We start from the raw sequence: 17,401 nt of genomic DNA on the forward strand, positions 1-17,401 counted from the left end.
CAGTAGTAAATACAAAATTAACCTAAAGGCTATGATAATAATACAAATAAACCAATAAATAAATCACATAGTTAACTGGTTGCCGCAGTCTTGACAAACTTTAACCACATCACTGCTACCTTTATACTGGGCTTTTCGGTAAGATATTTTTGTACCGTCACACACGTCACAAACCTGCTGCCGCGGCTTGCTTGACTCATCAGATCGATCTTTTGACCCTGACCTGCCCCTCAATAATGAAGAGATTGACCCATTGCTGAGTGAGTACAATGAGCCATTCTTTTTCAATGGCGGCATGAAACGATCATTCTTGATGTCTGGATAGACACCGCCATGGGGCTGTTCAGCAGCAAGACCTTTTATCGTGGCAAAACTTTTGTTAGCTTCCAATGCGTCATTACCAATGGTCTCATCAACGGATTTTGGATGAGCAAAGCTTGATCTACTGAGGTTCCGCAATCCCAAGAACGATCGGTGTGGTAACTCAACCTGTACTTCAATATCTCCACCGCCGTCAATTATATCGTGAGGCAACATTGCATCTTGTGATATCTCAGCTCGAAGATCATTGCTACTGGTAGGGCTGGGCAATCCATCATCATACACCTTTTTCTGTTTTTTCAATCTCCGGTATTTAGTTCTTCTGGACTTGGAACGAGTGCCACATTTCCCAACCTTGCCCTCCTCGTCAATACTCAAATTCGTCATCCTATGACTAATAAGATAGCTTTGATAGCCTTCAAGTTTTTTCAAGAACGGTTCTAGATTGAGTTTCCCAAGTTCATGGTGATGGTGATGTCGGTGGCACTTTTTCCATCTAGAAGGGCATAATTCCTCTTGTAAAAGGTTTCTAATAGATGATGCTGAGTCAACCCTAAACACTCTAATTTTCCCCTTCTTGTCTCCAGACACAATAATTGGAAATTTTAAAGGGTCAATCAAAGTAAATATGGAATCTGGATCAAAATTGGAATTTTTCAAGTGACTGATTAAATCAGAACCACGCTTAGAACATGTTTCATTGAAGAAATTAAGGTTTTTCCCCACATATTCAGCCGAGGAATTAGACGGATCTTGGCTATCAAGTGATTTTCCAGAAGTGACTCTTCTTAATAATGTCTCCGTGTTTTTGTTGGGAGAACTTTTTGAAGAGCTTGAGGCCAAAATTTCTTCGAAAGTACGATTCAAATCATAAATTGGATCATTGGATAAATAAAGCAAATTTTTGGCTCTCTCTGGAACAAACACTGCGCTAGTAACACATGAACTGTGACCATGGAATGAGTAAAAATTGTCGTTTTTCACATTTTCCGGAAGATCTGGATCTCCAAGTTTGACTGGTGTAGATGTAGATTTATGATTCTTGAATAAGTGAATTCCTTTGGATTTCTTTGCAGACTCTAAAACTTCGGGATCATTGACATCCCACAAATAAATCATTTGATCTTCTGATCCCGAAAGCACAATTTTATGATTATTAGATATGACCGCCGTTGCTTGTGATGATTTATTTTGTAAACCTTTAAACTTCACTAGTAGCTTCTTATGCGTACAACTGTACAATCGCACTCTTGAATCATTGGTGGTGACCAACGCTCTGACTTCCGAACTGCCATCTTCCAAAGGTTCTTCAAAACACTGCAACCCTGAGATTTTTGCATTGCTGGAATTAGAGATATAGCCCTTTTTCAAATCAAACAGAAATTTCGATAGCAACCCCCTGGTTTCAAATGCAAAAACCATTCCATTGATTGTTCCGACAATCACATAATCTCCTTTTGGGTAAAATTCACAAGCAGTGATCATATGGCTGACCTCACTTTGATAACTGATATTTTTATCCAAAATTGACCACAAGCGAACTTTTTTATCTAAAGAGCCACTGACAAAGAAGCGATCATCTGCAGGGTGGAACTTGGCACAGGTGACAAAGTCCAGGTGCTCGTACACCTGTAAGCATTCATTCCTGTCAACATGCCACAATCTCACAGTTCTATCCATCGATGACGAAAGTAAAAAATTGTTTTTTGACCAATCTAGTGACAAAATATCGTGAGAGTGCCCGACAAATTCTTTGAATGGCTCATCATGAAACAACGGAGCGTATAACGACCCAGAATTCGAGTTCGAGCCAGTACAGAAAGATGGTTTTTTATTTGCACTATTGCTATTAGTGTTATTACTGGCGTTCGAACTAGAAGAAAAACGGCTTTCCAATTTCGGGCTGGTTAGATTGGCAGCATCATTGGAATTCCTCTTCGACTTTGTTGGAGTCAGCTGTTTCAAATCATCATTGGCATGTTCATGTTCATATTTCAACCGATCTAAAGGAGAAGAAATAACCTTATAGATTCGGATAACAGGGTCCTTACCTGCGGCTGCTAAATATTTGCCATCCGGAGAGAACTTCAAACACCATAAGGCATCACCATCATCGACACTTGATCCCGAGCCGGTCCTACGGTGAGCTTTTGACGGGTTAGTATTGTGATTACCAGCATTGGCAGTACTTAGGCTGCTCCGGCTGCTCCTGCTGCTGCCAGTGCTAGTACTACCACCGCTTTTGTATTTCGATCCCGAACTGGAAACTCCCCCACCGCTACTGGGTGTACTACTTGATATTGAGGTCCGTAAGCTTTGGGATGGCTTGGTGGTATCCAACTCTTGAGCAAGGAACAAACGCTTGAGGATTGAAGTCTTGGGTTTCAGTTTATGGGATACCTTGATATACTTTGGCTGGACAAACAACTTGTAGATATCAGGGTCTTCATCGTACGGGTATTCTTCGGGCAATTGCTCATCGCCGCCACCCGTACCGTATAAGCGTCGAGGAAACGACAGGCTGACGGCACTTGATGGTTCACTAAGCGGGGGGGAATCTATTCTGGAAGATTTTGTTTTGCCTATACTGGGGTCAGGGCCCCTCATATGAATAGCAGAGATGACCATGGGACAATTGATTGAAGTTGCAAAAAAAAATGTACTTATGTCAATTTTGAAGATCCCGAAGCCAAAGACCTAAAAGACCCTAATCCGAAATGAGCAACAGAAAGGAAAAGAGAACAATTGATTTTTGAAGAATTGCCGTGATATATGGGGATAGTAACAAGAAGATTGAAATAATTGTATTAATTTGAAATATTTAATTGAGCTAATGGGTAAAGGAAATATATAGAGAAAGAACGGCTGGGTTATAATCTCCCGGTTGCTGGCAGCCTCTCATTTTGAGAGGAAGGGTAACACACATCCCCCTCCACCTTTTTAGACTTATATATATATATATATCTTATTCACGATATTATTAATAGCATTAATATTACTAGATCTGTTCTGTTCTATTTCTTATATTCTTTATTAGATAGTTAACATTTATATGAGCGTTGAGTTACTCGCTCGTTCACCACGGGATCATTAGCAAAGAAATAGGTAGTAAATAGAACGGATCTACCAGGTTTCAAAAAATTTTAGTTACCTTCTACTCCTTGTAGAAGCCAATGTTCCATAAGCATCCATGGTGCATTTATTTCTTGGAAAATACGAAGGTGTTTGGGCTTTCAAGCAAGAGATGTGTTCTTTGTATACATGATATCAGCAAGGTACATGGAAATTCCTACTTGCAATCGATAACTTCATCGCCCAAATAAGCATTTGCCGTTACAAGCCTCAGCAATATAAAGATATATAACTCTATCAACTATTCATTATTCAACGATAGCAACGTAATCCTGCACCAACTGTATCTTAACACCTAAAGACAAGCAACTTCCCCAAATTAATCTTAGAAATCCAAGGCCAAAAAACATATGTATGCAAGCTCTAAACATTAATAGCTAAAAGAAAAGGACCCTGAACTAAAGATTCTTACTCAAAAATGAACTGAAAAAAAAAAAAAAAGGAAAAGAAGAAGAAAACCGAGAGAAAAAAAAGGGACAAATATCAAGTAAAAAGTGTATGTATGTAATAAGCAAATCCAAAGATAAACAAAAATAAAACAAAAGTAAAAAAAGATGAATAAACAGTATATAGTATAGTATAGTATAAAAAGAAAAAAATAAAAATAAAAATAATGAACTGAAACCATTCTACCAAACCATCAAGCAAAACTCACAAAATCCACTTAAACTTCCATATCATTATTGATGAATGGTTCACCACTGGAAGCACTTTCGTAAGATCTTCTCTTATTGTATTCAGTGTCGTTGGCAAATTTGTCAATATACCCGAAATTATTGTTTTCATCATTGACATGATTTTGAGAAGACTTTCTAGGTTTCGGAGGAGCAGGAGGGGCTCTTCTAGTGTCCGATCCATTGTCATATTCAAAGTCGTGTGTACTGAAGGATGATTCCGTCAGAGATGATGATTCTATATCATCGACAGAGCCTTCCACTTCAAACGGATTCTCAGTACTATAATAATTACGCAACCCAGATCTTTCGTACCGACGGCTTTGGAATCCACCACTTTTAGAATAGAAATTTTGACTTTTAGTCTTTCTAGGAGGCGGCCGTTTAGGAATTTCCTTTTTATCAATCGTGCTGTTAGCATATTCTGGAGTTTCCTTTGGTGATGAGAGACCCAATTTAGAATTCCCATCAATCGAGCTCTTCCTTGACTTGTTATAGAAAATGGAGCCTGAAGATGCCAACGATGATCTTCTCGATGAGTTCAAACTCTCATTGCTTTCCTCGTAAACTGTATCAATCACTCTATTTCTTGAATAATGTTGGTTGTGTGATTTGGCGTTCTTTTTCTCAGGTTCGTTCCCATTATCCGACTTCTTTAAAGAAAGCCCTTGTAAAAGATTATCCCTCATAGCAAACAACCCATTATCACTTCCGGCAGTACTCGCTGTGCAAGTGCTAACTGTTGTTGAAGGCACGCTATTTATAGTCAAGTTACTATCGGCAGAAAGTCTTCTAAGAGTTTCGGGGCGAGATTTCTTGAATTTGCCAACCAATCTATCAAAACGGCTCTTCTCCAAAACCTCATTATTGATTATATCGCTAGAGTCATTCTTAGGGTCTTTAGAATCTGGCATTGTAGCAGACTTTTCATTGAATGGGTTTGCTGACCGCTTTGATCCGAATAACAATGTAGGGCTCTTCTTTTTGCATAACCAAATCACAATAAAAAGCACCACAAGGAATCCACCAATAGAGCCAGTGATTCCCCCTGCAAGTTTTGGGACATTGTCAGTTTTAGTGTCCTCGTTTAAAATGTTATGTTTATAATAGTCTGAGTTAACCGTAATGGTTGCAAAGTTTGACAAGCTAATTTGGGTATCTAAATCATAAGTCGTTACGATGACGGTTGTAGGGACGCTAGCTTCAAAAGTTGTAGTTGTTCCGGTGACCTCATATGGCTGAGTATAAACATAGCCAAATGTCGTTAGTTGTGGTTGAGTTACCACTAATATCGTAGAATAATCGGTCTTGTAGAGGACACTTTTATCCATGGAGTATGCTTGGGTGACCGTCAATGTTTCTGTGTGGACGGATGTGTAGTTGTTTTTGATATCCGATGATGAGGATGATGATGATGATGATGACAATGTAGATAAAAAGGTAGAAGTAGTCAAGTTTCCAGAGGGTATTGAGAGAGTAGTGATAATTGACACCTGGGATGCTGATATTGAGGAAGTTGTTGATTGGTGGTCTTTTGTTGTTGAAGATTCGTGACTGGATAATGTGGAGGAGTCTGTTGTTGTGATAGTAGACGACTTGTCAGTTTCCAGAAACAGTGAAACAGAATTTGATATCACTCCGATAGACGACTCGTAGCTCAGTGATTGGCCAGAAGATATGAATAAAAGGACCTCACTTTCTGTACTAGTAGAACTGCTGGTGGAATCGGATGCCTGGGTATATGCTTTATTTACTGAGGTAGTTAGCAGTTGGCTAGCCAGGAAATCCGAGTCGCTCTCATATTGTTGTGATGATGATGATGATGATGATGATGATGATGATGATGATGAAAGAGTGTTGGATTTCGAGCTTGCTGTTGATGATACTGACTCCGTCCTCGAAGCCGAGGAGGTGGTGAGGACGACAGAGTCGTCGTCGTTACGCTTGTCTAGTGTCATTAGGCAGGCTCTTGGGGTTCAAGCAGGTAGCAATAGCGAGAACAACGGGAGGTATGGGATAAGATATATGTAGAAATATAACACTATCTATCTATCTATATATAAATATGATATAAAGATTGAGTATCCTTTTTTTTTCTTCTGTTTTTTTCCCTCTCCTTTTTTTTTTTACCCTGTGCGCGCACAATGTATACGAATATTCCGGGATCCTCGTTACATTGTTATTAATAACTACTAATATTCTATATTACTATATAATCTGATGAAAGGGAAAAAGCTGAGATACAAAATTAAAATCACTGCCATCTCAACTCTACAGAGTTGCCCATGAAACAAAAAAACAATTTAAATTACATTTGGCATAAATAAACAGTAGACATAAAAAAAATATACACTAGAAAACACCCTATAACTCAATTCTCTCGTAGATTGCGATAGTATCAACAAATCAGTCAAACTTGATTTTTTTACCAGTCGATTGCACGATTGCTGCTGAGCCTCTTTGGGCACTGGCAAGGGCCACACTACTCTTGACTCTTCTGTTCTTGTTATTGTTGTTATTATTGTCTCTGAAGCCTCCAGTTGGCTTTGGTCTCTTGTACACTGGGGCACTACTGCTGCTGCTGCTGCTGTTGCTGTCATGGGTGTCATTTCTGTGTTCGCTTTGTGCGGATTGATCAAAACGATCTTCAAAGCTTCTCTTTTTGGTGGTTGGGTTACGTTTGCTTCGGTCTTCCCCGTACTGGAGCTTCAACATTCTTCCCATAAGTTTTTTGCATAGTTTGTCTTTCAATGCCTTGGTTGCTGACTCAACTTCTGTGAAATCAACAAACCCGAACCCTTTACATTTCCCACTATCTTCAAAAGTCGCCATTCTGATTCTGAAGATTTCTCCACAGTGTCTGAAATGCTTCTCAAGATCGTCATCGGTAGTTTCAAAAGACAAGTTCCCGACAAATAAGATACGCGATGGAGTGCCAAACTCGATTTCTTGTGCTTTGCTGATTTCTGGTCTTCCTTTGAAATCGGTACCACTCTTAATCAACAAGTTTCTACCATTCAAAATAGTTTCAGATAATCCCACCGCTGCCTTCATTTGTTCCTCGGTCTTGAAATCAATATAGGCAAAACCTTTGATTTTCTTTGGGTTGGTTTTCTGTTTTGGCATTTTTATTCTGGTGAAATTCTCTTCTTCGATAACCTGTGGATGTTTTTCAGAGTCTTCATCGTGTAAGACCTTTGATTTGGCAATGATGAAATCCTTGAGCTCTTTTTCGGTAGTGTCGAAAGACAAATTTCCTACCCAAACGTTGAAAACCACATTGGCTTCTTCTTCTTTTTCTTCATCAACGGTCTTGATTTTTGGGGTTTCAAGCTTTTTCTTTGGGATTTTTTCAAGCTTCCCTTTCTTGAGCAATCTTTTTTCTTTCTTAGAAAGTGGGACTGGCTCGTCAAGTTTGATATCGATTTCTTCGAATTTATCAACTGGGGCTTTTTTTGAGATTTCTACTTGTGAAGATTCATTCTCCGAAGATTCATTAGCTGATGGAGTTTCCTCGACTTCTTTCTCTGTCTTTTCCTTCTTTTCCTTTTTGTCCTTCTTCTCCTTCTTCTCCTTCTTCTCCTTCTTTTCCTTCTTTTCCTTCTTTTCCTTCTTCTCCTTCTTCTCCTTCTTTAAATCCTTGATCTTATCTTCTTTACTCATATTGACTTATAATATACGATAACAACAACAATAATAATAATAATAATATAAAAATAAAAATAGAAATAGAAATAAAAATAATAAAACAATAACAAAAGCTTTTGTAATTGTAAATAACTAGCAAAAATCTTTTTGCTGAATAAATTTTCACTAAAAAAAAAAAAAAAAAAAAAGATTCTACCGTCCGGATGGTTCCCATCCTCATCCTTCTTTTTATTTCCGGTTTCACGTGAGACGGTGAAATGACAACAGAAAAGCAAAGGGAGGAAGGAAGGAAGAGTTGACTTCTTGATCTTATATCGATACTTATCTTCCCTCGATCTCGCGTTAGATACGTGATAAGAAGATCAGATGCTATCACCGTAATTAGTCTCTAACTATTCGATAGAACACACAACTCAAACAAGTGGCTCGTATTTAACAACTTGTTATTAGGCTGAATTAACGGTAATAAATCAAAGAAGGTAAATGTATTAAATGAATAATAATAATAAATAATAGGATTGGTTCTTGTCTTCTAATAATAATAATAACAATAATAATAAGGAAGACAAAGAATTTAACGTGATAAAATGTAAAGTGGGATGGCCATATTCGCAGTATGTACGACAGTACAATCTAGATCGCTCTACTTTCTAATAATGTATGGTGGTGTCCTCATTAAAATAATATATTTGCACCGCTAAAAGAATAATAAGAGATAATTGTTTGAAAGGAAGCCCGGTGTAAGTTATATTATGGCAATATCATCCCAAAAGGGTCCACGGAAAACCCATGGCATTTGCCTCTTTCTAATTGTGGAATGTGCATTCTAATGGATCGATGAGGCGCAACATCAACCCATGAATGTTGTATTATATCAGGGAGGTCTTTTCCCTAGATTTTATTACTAGCACCATTGTTAATAATGGGTATTTATAAGTAACAACAGCAATAATAATAATAATAATAATAATAATAATAATGAGATTTGATATATTGATGATGATGGCAGGATTGGCCAGTGCCTCACCAATAAAGTTCAAAAGAGATCAAATTGTCGAATACAATGTCACCACCACCACCTTCATCAATGGCACTGTACATCATGGATCACCAATATCCAATAATGAGACTGTGTCTGATTTAAACCTCCAAGATAAGTCTCTAGGACTCTGGATGTTTTCCTCGGGATCCAATGCTTGTGAAACCACCAACAAGCTCCACTATGGCGGGGCGCATCCAGCTTCGATAGAGTACACCGTCACAGACTATTACGACAAGAAATATTATCAGCTCATGTGGAAGTTCAGTGCGGAAAAGTTCAGTAGCAACGACAAGATGCCATCAATCAGTTTCCAAAACACCGACGGTTACGACATCAAGACCACGCAGACCAAGGGTAGCCTGGACTTTTCAGTCCAGTGGTACGCCAAAGACTGGGAGCAGTTCAAGACTTATCCATTGAGTTTGGACGTTACATATGGCGATAACTATACCATAAGATATTCCAGAAGCTGTGATGGTGATAAGAGCAGGCGATGTGAGATGATTCAATTCCCATTGAATCCCCCAGAATGCTAATAATTTTCTTCTTCTTCTTCTTCTTCTTCTTCTTCTTCTTCTTCTTCTTCTTCTTCTTCTTCTTCTTCTTCTTCTTCTTCTTCTTCTTCTTCTTCTTCTTCTTCTTCTTATTCTTCTTCTTCTTCTTCTTCTTCTTCTTCTTCTTGTAGCCCCTATTTAATATGATAATAATGTACGATATCTTCACCAAATGTTTGTCATGGCGACCGCTCGCCTTGATTGCCCCTAAACTGAAAAACCTGCCGTTTCCCCACAAAAAAAAATAAAATAATAATAGAAATTCCTGTTGATCTGCGTCATTTATTGTACATCTTATATAATATACTATATAATAATAATAATGATTCTCGCTATTTTCCTTCTCTTCCATTCCTATTCTCTCCTTCTCGTTCAACAATGTCCACTCCAAAACTAAAAAAAGACCTCGAGCTAATCCAACTCTCTCCAACGTCGTTTGTCAACCGCAACAACCTCCACGCATTTCCCAACAACATCGCCAACGGTAACTCCTTCGGTGGCTGTTTGATATACCAATCATTACTCGCCGCCTTCAAAACCCTTACTGATCCTTCTCAATATCGATGTGCTTCGTTGCATTCCTCCTTCATTGCCAAAGTAACCCACACCGCTCGAGTCACTTACAAAGTGGAAACCCTCAGAAATGGCAACTCCATTCAGCATCGCCTAGTAAAAGCCATTCAGAACGGGAAAGTCGTGTACATCTCCACTTTAATGTTTGTGAAACGAGTCGCTCCCATCAAGTTTGGCAAGCAACCAACAATTAACCAATCGCCGATTCCCAACCATGGCACTAAGATCATCGCTAATAATCCGTTTGCAAAACGGCAACGATTCGATACCCACGCCATCAATGAAACTGATTCCCATGGCCCTTTGTTCCAAAGTGATTCGCATCAGGCGCTTGTCCTGATAAATTGTATGGATTTTTGTAAACCTCGGCAATCAACCCCAGGGGATCATTTGTTCCCGGCATCGGAACCCATTGATGGCCCCACGGCCACCAGTAGAAATAGCTATTTTTGGTCAAAGGTGAAGCGGCCAAAACCATCTAGCGCGGTGATGGATAACACCATGCCTGAGTACATGGATCAATTGGTATTAGGCTACACTTCTGACCATTCATTCATTAGCACTGTGTCTCAAGTTTTGGGATACGATTTTGGGTCCGAAGCGTTCACAGTAAGTTTGGACCATACGATATATTTCCAGGACACCTGCCACAAACCAGATATATTTGACTGGTGGTTTCTGGTGACGAAAGTTTTGAAATCTGAGAAGGGAAGAAGCGTACTTTCTATGTCAATGTTCAATCTGCACGGAGAAATGATGGCGATCGTCAATCAAGAAGCATTTTGTGTGTTTGATAATAGAGATAACAAGTTAATTTTGCCCAAGGACACCACAATGTTGACGAAATTATGATGGATACTTTTATAAACTTGAAAAAAATATTTGTGCAGGGGGATAGGATAGGATAGGGCCTCTATTGTTGTACACTGTCAAATGACCCTTACGTATGCACCCAAATTGGCCACATTCATCTAGTAGAAAGATATCTATATATATATATGTATATATATATATTTCTTATTCTGTATTATCATTATTGTTATTTAGAGATTCAATATTATTTGGGTTATTCAGATAGCTGTAATATTATCAATAACAACACTGTGCTACGAAGATCGATGGTCTCATCCTGGTTACTATGACAATCACGTGTCAAATAAGATCGACATGGTCGACGACGGTATCTCTTCGGAGTTTTCTTTCTTTTTAATTGGCCGACGATTAATTAGAAAATCTCTAAAATAGTAGCTAGGGAGTTCCCGATAAATTATATCGCATGGATAACTGACACTTGGCAATTGTGTGTGTGTGTGTGTGTGTGTGTGTTTTTTTGTTTTTCCTCAACCAGTTGGTTGTTTTCCTTATCATCCTAATTGTCATTATTGACGGGCCGAATTTTCTGATAATCCGATTGCGACTCGTGCGTTGTTATCTTTGGAAATTACCTCTCTGATATAATTATTGTTTTTTGGCCAACTTCTTACTTTCTTGCCGTTTTCCTGTTCCTTTTTTTTTTTTTTTTTTTATCTTTTGTGTCCTTGGTAAATTATAATAATAGTAAAGTATATTATTCACTCTGGCCAATGGAAAAAACTAAGATCCAAGAAGACCTCGACTTGATCGAGATCAATCCTAATTTTTACGAAACCCCAGGACCAATACATGCATTCCGGGTTAATATCAGTAATTCCAATTCTTTTGGTGGGGCATTGGTATATCAGGCAATCTACGCTGCTTACAAAACCGTTCCTGCTACTTTCAACCTCAGCACCACCCATTTATACTTCCTCAATGGGGTGAAATCCAAAGAGAAGGCCGAATACCGAGTCACCAGATTAAGGGACGGCAAGGCTACCATTCATAGAGAAGTCAAGATAATTCAAGGACCAAAGGTCGCAATGGTGTTGTTGGCGATGTTCACTTTGAAAGCTCAAAAAAACCGGTTCGGCCGCCAACCACTCGTCAACGCTTCGATCACCGCAAATTCCCAAAACAAGACCAGGTTGAAACAGGCGATCAAGAATATTGTCAACGAGGCTCCCATCACCAAGAAAGAGGGGTTCCCACCGCTGCTGCCGTTACTGGTGCCCCAGCATTTCCCACGGATGATCCACGGATTGGGATATAAATTAGATCAGCTTTACCTCAACACTTTAGAAGACCCCAATGGATTGAAAATCCTCGAGGTATATTTCCCTAAAGCCATTGTCAAAGGCGATCGGGTAGTATTCCGCAATGAGACCGTCAAAGAGTTCGATGCCGATGTGGTTCTTGAACGTGAACTTTTCAGTATTGTCAGAGGTTGTCCGGGTGGTTCTGGTACTGTTGACACTCCAGAGAATTCCCTGATTGGTTACCGATGTTTCCTTGGATACATCTCAGATTATACCACCCTCTCGTGCTGTGGCCCTCTCCTTGGATGGGCGTATGCCGATGAGCGGTTTGTGGTGTCGTTAGATCATGCCCTCTACTACCAAGAACCACAAAACCCAACTGGGATCCTTGACTGGCACATTGTGCGACACAACATTCTCAAGGGTAAAGATGGTCAGTATACCGTGAAACTCACCATCTACAACAGTTTTGGAGAATCGGTGGCTATTGCTATCCAGGAAGGGATCAGTGTTTTAGACAATCGTAAAGGCCAGTTGCTGGCAAAGAAGTTGGGTAGCAAGTTGTGAGAAGGCGATAGAGATAATCTGGATCATTTAATATACGAGTTAGCGGTTCTTTGGCATAGATGTATATATAAATAAAGTAGGGTGTCAAATAGATGGTGTCCTCACAGGGCGACCTGACCCCTATCACTGGGTACCTCTGGCTTCACCAGAATTGTTACAAATTATATATAATTTACATATATGATAAGTGATGTGATGGTATAATATAATGTAATACAATATAATGTAATGATACTCATCATCCCACGGGTTGAACACGTTACCGTACATAACACTCATATATAATATATATACGCAAATTCTATAAAATATCCACAAGAATTGCCAACAAAATGAGATACACATAATAGTAATAATAATAATAATAATAATAATAATAGTAATAATAATAATAATAATAATAATAATAATAATAATAATAATAAAAATAATAATAGTAATAATAATAATAATAATAAAAAAAATAATAATAATAAAAAAAATAATAAAAATAATAATAATAATAATAATAATAATAATAATAATAATAATAATAATTAACCACTGGTTTATTTTGCACCACTTTCAACCACATCCAAAACTAAAGAGAAAAAAAAAAAAAAAAAAAAAAAATGAAAAAAAAAAAAAGAAAGACCATTCTAAAAAACTCTTAGGACTTTCCCTGCTAAATACTCTTAAGAAGTTCTCTCCTAAATACTCTTTGATTTATCATAGCAGTACTTGCTCAACACCCGTATCAATGCCTCCTCCAAAACCCGCCATTTATACACCTTAATATCCTTTTCTATTCTTCTGGGACGCGGATGATCATAGCTCATGATTAGATCGAATATTTTGTTCACCTCAACTGGGTCGAGGGTATGCTTTATGAAATTCCTACCAGATCCGGTGCTGGAATGAGTCTCTAAAGAACTACTCGTTCCCGGTACATGAGAACTCTCAACCATCCCACCACGCTTACGCGATGATTTGCTGCGCTTTGTTGATGATGATCCTTTAGAAGTTTCATTGGCAAAATTGGTTTTCCCAATCGTTAAACTTTCCAAAGTCTGGAGGTTTCTCCGAATCCGGTTCTTTTCCTTAATGTCAAACGGTCGCTCCGCGCCGCACAACTTTTCAAGCAAAGAAATCACATCGACGCTAGTTATATAATAATCACCCTTATACTTCCAGTAAATACACGACGCTACAGGGCTATTGGGGGAATACGCCATTTGAGGAATCGGCTGACACAGAATTTCAAAGACTGCCTGATTTTGCAACGGTGCTGAATATTCGTCGGCATCCTTTTCTGAATTGTGCAATGAAAGCGACCAGTCAAACCACACTAGCCGTCTTTGATTTTGAATCTCTTGGCTGGTCCAATTCTCTATGGCGTGTATCAACGGCTTAGTGAAAACAATTGAGAAATTCCCATACGTGGGATCGTTCGCCATCCCAGTGAAATCGAAGTTTACTGCATCATCGTTTTCAATATTATGGTTTGTGAGCCGCAAATATTTATCCTTTGGTAATGTGGAAATTCTTCGAAGCGTGGGCTTTGTTTCATTATGAATATTATGAGATATGAAATTACTAGATGCCAAAGTTATACCAGGAGCAACCGGAGACTGCCACCCGGGATATTGTTGTGAATAGAGTAGAGGGTTGGCTTCACAATGGTTACCCAGCTCCTCCAGGGGTTTTAACTTCTTTTTACCCTCTTTATCTCTGCTATTAGTCCTACTATACCGATCATCGTTCTTTCTTCCAACATCGGAGAAGTGGCCAGAGTTATTGTTGTTATTATTATTATTATTATTATTATTAGACCTTGCACTTGCCATAAAGGTGGCGGATGAATTCCACGTATTTGGTCCAGTGGAATCGGCAAAGCTTGCAGCGCTTTGTAAAGGATTGGTAGGCTTTACTTCATGCGCAGATTCACTGACCCATCCTTCTTGAACCGGGGCAAAGTACAAGCCGTACAGAGTTTCACCATCGGCGATATATGGCACCAAGTATCCAAAGCTTGTCGGTACTTGATTATGATATTGATGTTGGTAGTCTGGTACCATTGGCTGATGATATTGAAGGTATACTGGGGGGGCTGCTCGATGTACTTGCACCATAGGATCGTCAATGTAAGCAGGATACTGTTGGTGATGAGGAGTGACCATCAGACCAGGAGATCGTGTTGGAGGAGGAAGAGCAGGACCTTCTAAAGGGTATCCGGAAGGAATCATGGGAATGAAAAACTGGGGCTGGTGGTCCGCACTGATTTGCGGCATGATTTGCAGAGGTGGAGGAGCGACAGGGCCAAAGAATTCGGGGTTATTTTGGTCAAATAATTGTGGTACATGATCTTCGCTAGACCATTGAAACTGTAACAGCCCTTGTAATTGTTGCTGAGACTCGTCATCATTAGTATTTTCCGCAGTTATAGTTGGCGCGGCTTGTAAGGAACTTTGGTATTGCTGCGGCTGTCGTTCATGTTGTAAGTGATTTAGGGGAAGTGGAATCTGGTAACAATTTTGCTCCTCTTGGTTTGAGCTATTCATGTTTCACGATTCAAAAGAAGTGTCTTCTTTCTTTTTCTTTTTTTTTTTGGATTCTGTTGTTCGAATAGAAGAGACCATAAATGCATAAACGAAGTAGATAGATAAGCACAAAAAAAAAACTGGTTTAACAATTTGATATTAATTTCGAATTCTGGAGTAGCGAGATGAATGTTTTATCTTCAAAGGGAGATTGTAATGTTTCAATATATTTAATACCCAAAACCGTAATATTCCTGGAGGTCAATAATATCCACTGTAACAGAAAAAAAAAAAAAAAAAAGCCCCCCCAAAAAAAAAAAAAAAAAGAAGTATTGGCACCACCTAAGCAATTCCTGGATGTTCAGAAATAAATTTGATCTAGATGGCGATGCCAAAAACTTGATCGATGAGACTTGTGTGATGTGTTGGATGAAATCAATTCAATAGCAAGTTATTCACACAAGATTTTAGAAGAGCAAAGTTTCGAAATGAACCGTAGCAAATAAGCGTCCTGTTGTTTGGCTTTTTTTTTTTTCTTCTAGTTATTATTCTTTTATCAATACCTATTACCAATTGAATACCTCTGCTATTCACTGAAGGTAGGAAAAGCAACGTAGCAGGTTAAAAAGAAACAGAGGAGAGAAGAAACACCAGCCAGGCAGACACGAAGGTGGCCAGAAATGAAGGCCGACAACAACGAACAGCCAGGAGCTGGAAATGGCCGTATATAATTAGCCAAAACATCGAGGACGATAATAAAAAAAAAAAAAAAAGCAAAACCTTGGGAAATACAACACAGTGTAAGGAGAAAAAAAGGTCGAAGAACCTTCGACACACGAACAAAAGAAAAAAATAGAAGAAAATAGAACGCCATCCTCACATCGCCGATCGCAGATTTCATGCACAACTGAATATCTCTGGTTAGGCAGGCCCTGGTGGCGGTTTCCTGGCTGTATTTCTTTCACCCGGTGCTACTTGGTGCCACTTGGTGCTACACGTTCGGGGTATGCTATGATTATTACCACTCCCAGTCGACCAATATGACCTGCTTGCCATGGCAATTGCAAATACAGTGTTGCTCGGGTAGGGTTCTAAATCCATCTGAACACTCCCCCAATGCAGTGCGAAACCTTATTTCTAAAAGGCTTTCCACGCACAAAAAGTTTGTTTTGCAGCCAGCGGTTCCACCAAAAGGGTCCCGACACACAAAAGCGACTGGTTTGTTATTTAACTCCCGCGGAATACGTCGTTGTCATCGTCTCCTTTCTTAACCTGTCTACCTCAGACGGGTGGTTATTATCATAACAGTTGGTCCCTGGGGTGTTCTTTGCTCTTTGTTCTTTTCTTTTTGAAAGGGGCGTGGCTCGAACTTTTTTGGATCGATCACATATATAGTAACAACTGTCTATCATATGGCCATGAATATTGAACAGGATATACCCTCTCTATATTTTTTTTAAAAAAAAATGGTATCAATAAATCATTAGAGAGTGAAAAAAACATGCCTCCAAATATCGTAACAGAAGGTAAGTTATTCTATCAATATTGTACCGTTTCCCCTCCTTAGATAAAATGATTATTATTTATAAACCACGGTGAAGTACTAAATCACAGAAAAGAAAAAGAAAAAGAACAAAATAAAGGGAGCTTGTTGTATATCTGACACTAGATCATCTAGTTGGAAAGGAAACCTAACGAATGATTTACTTGGTTGAATTCTCAACCACATGTTTGTCACCAGAGGAGAGGACTAATTAATTACTATTATTATTATTATTTTAGCAAATCAACTTGGATATTTAGGCAAAAATTATGAGGACTTGATAAAATAAATAGTGCGAGAATTCAAATGGAATATTATATTTAGTATATTGTGGAACTCATCTAGAGCTACCACTTTACAATCAGAATCAGAGCCGTTCGCTATTGAAAATTCCAAGGCATGTCAATTACTGCTAGTATATCTCACTCATTATTTGTTAGGCCTTTCAAAAAATTAGATATATTATATCCACCATATCAACCAACGGGCTTGAGCTCATTGTGAATCGGTATTGGATTGTTAGTAGACTCATAAAAATTGTATTGGGTGGGTATATTCGGTACTTATTGAACTAATATTTCAGGTAATATAAGCAAGTAATATCAGGATAAGTTGTATTAAAAATGGAAAATCATAAATGTCAAGTCACCTTAACTCACTTTTTTTTTTCTTGGAAAAAAAAAAAAAAAAAAATCCTCAAATAACTCGGCATCA

The 17,401-nt window shown here is 38.6% G+C and overlaps 7 protein-coding genes across 7 annotated transcripts; 3 read left to right on the top strand and 4 right to left on the bottom strand. All coding sequences in view use genetic code 12, as the record gives it.

The window, feature by feature from the left end:
* Nucleotides 1–63: 63 nt before the first annotated feature.
* On the bottom strand, nucleotides 64–2,949 carry LAF1 (Laf1p; the record flags this gene model as incomplete). The annotated part of the gene is made up of 1 exon (XM_064999330.1): nucleotides 64–2,949. One exon carries the CDS (start codon nucleotides 2,947–2,949, stop codon nucleotides 64–66), a length of 2,886 nt encoding a protein of 961 aa, XP_064855402.1.
* A 1,168-nt stretch (nucleotides 2,950–4,117) lies between these two features.
* Nucleotides 4,118–6,085, bottom strand: DASC09_057470 (uncharacterized protein; the record flags this gene model as incomplete). The annotated part of the gene is made up of 1 exon (XM_064999331.1): nucleotides 4,118–6,085. The coding sequence occupies one exon, from the start codon at nucleotides 6,083–6,085 to the stop codon at nucleotides 4,118–4,120; it is 1,968 nt and encodes a 655-aa protein (XP_064855403.1).
* A 448-nt stretch (nucleotides 6,086–6,533) lies between these two features.
* Nucleotides 6,534–7,790, bottom strand: NOP13 (Nop13p; the record flags this gene model as incomplete). The annotated part of the gene is made up of 1 exon (XM_064999332.1): nucleotides 6,534–7,790. The coding sequence occupies one exon, from the start codon at nucleotides 7,788–7,790 to the stop codon at nucleotides 6,534–6,536; it is 1,257 nt and encodes a 418-aa protein (XP_064855404.1).
* Nucleotides 7,791–8,753: 963 nt separating this feature from the next.
* On the top strand, nucleotides 8,754–9,353 carry DASC09_057490 (uncharacterized protein; the record flags this gene model as incomplete). The annotated part of the gene is made up of 1 exon (XM_064999333.1): nucleotides 8,754–9,353. The coding sequence occupies one exon, from the start codon at nucleotides 8,754–8,756 to the stop codon at nucleotides 9,351–9,353; it is 600 nt and encodes a 199-aa protein (XP_064855405.1).
* A 396-nt stretch (nucleotides 9,354–9,749) lies between these two features.
* Nucleotides 9,750–10,796, top strand: DASC09_057500 (thioesterase family protein; the record flags this gene model as incomplete). Its single annotated transcript, XM_064999334.1, has 1 exon — nucleotides 9,750–10,796. The coding sequence occupies one exon, from the start codon at nucleotides 9,750–9,752 to the stop codon at nucleotides 10,794–10,796; it is 1,047 nt and encodes a 348-aa protein (XP_064855406.1).
* Nucleotides 10,797–11,527: 731 nt separating this feature from the next.
* Nucleotides 11,528–12,625, top strand: DASC09_057510 (uncharacterized protein; the record flags this gene model as incomplete). The annotated part of the gene is made up of 1 exon (XM_064999335.1): nucleotides 11,528–12,625. One exon carries the CDS (start codon nucleotides 11,528–11,530, stop codon nucleotides 12,623–12,625), a length of 1,098 nt encoding a protein of 365 aa, XP_064855407.1.
* A 689-nt stretch (nucleotides 12,626–13,314) lies between these two features.
* On the bottom strand, nucleotides 13,315–15,165 carry DASC09_057520 (uncharacterized protein; the record flags this gene model as incomplete). Its single annotated transcript, XM_064999336.1, has 1 exon — nucleotides 13,315–15,165. One exon carries the CDS (start codon nucleotides 15,163–15,165, stop codon nucleotides 13,315–13,317), a length of 1,851 nt encoding a protein of 616 aa, XP_064855408.1.
* Nucleotides 15,166–17,401: the final 2,236 nt, after the last annotated feature.

This window comes from Saccharomycopsis crataegensis (assembly GCF_037102585.1).
Source record: "Saccharomycopsis crataegensis DNA, jcf7180000000098, whole genome shotgun sequence".
Lineage (NCBI taxonomy): Eukaryota > Fungi > Ascomycota > Saccharomycetes > Ascoideales > Saccharomycopsidaceae > Saccharomycopsis > Saccharomycopsis crataegensis.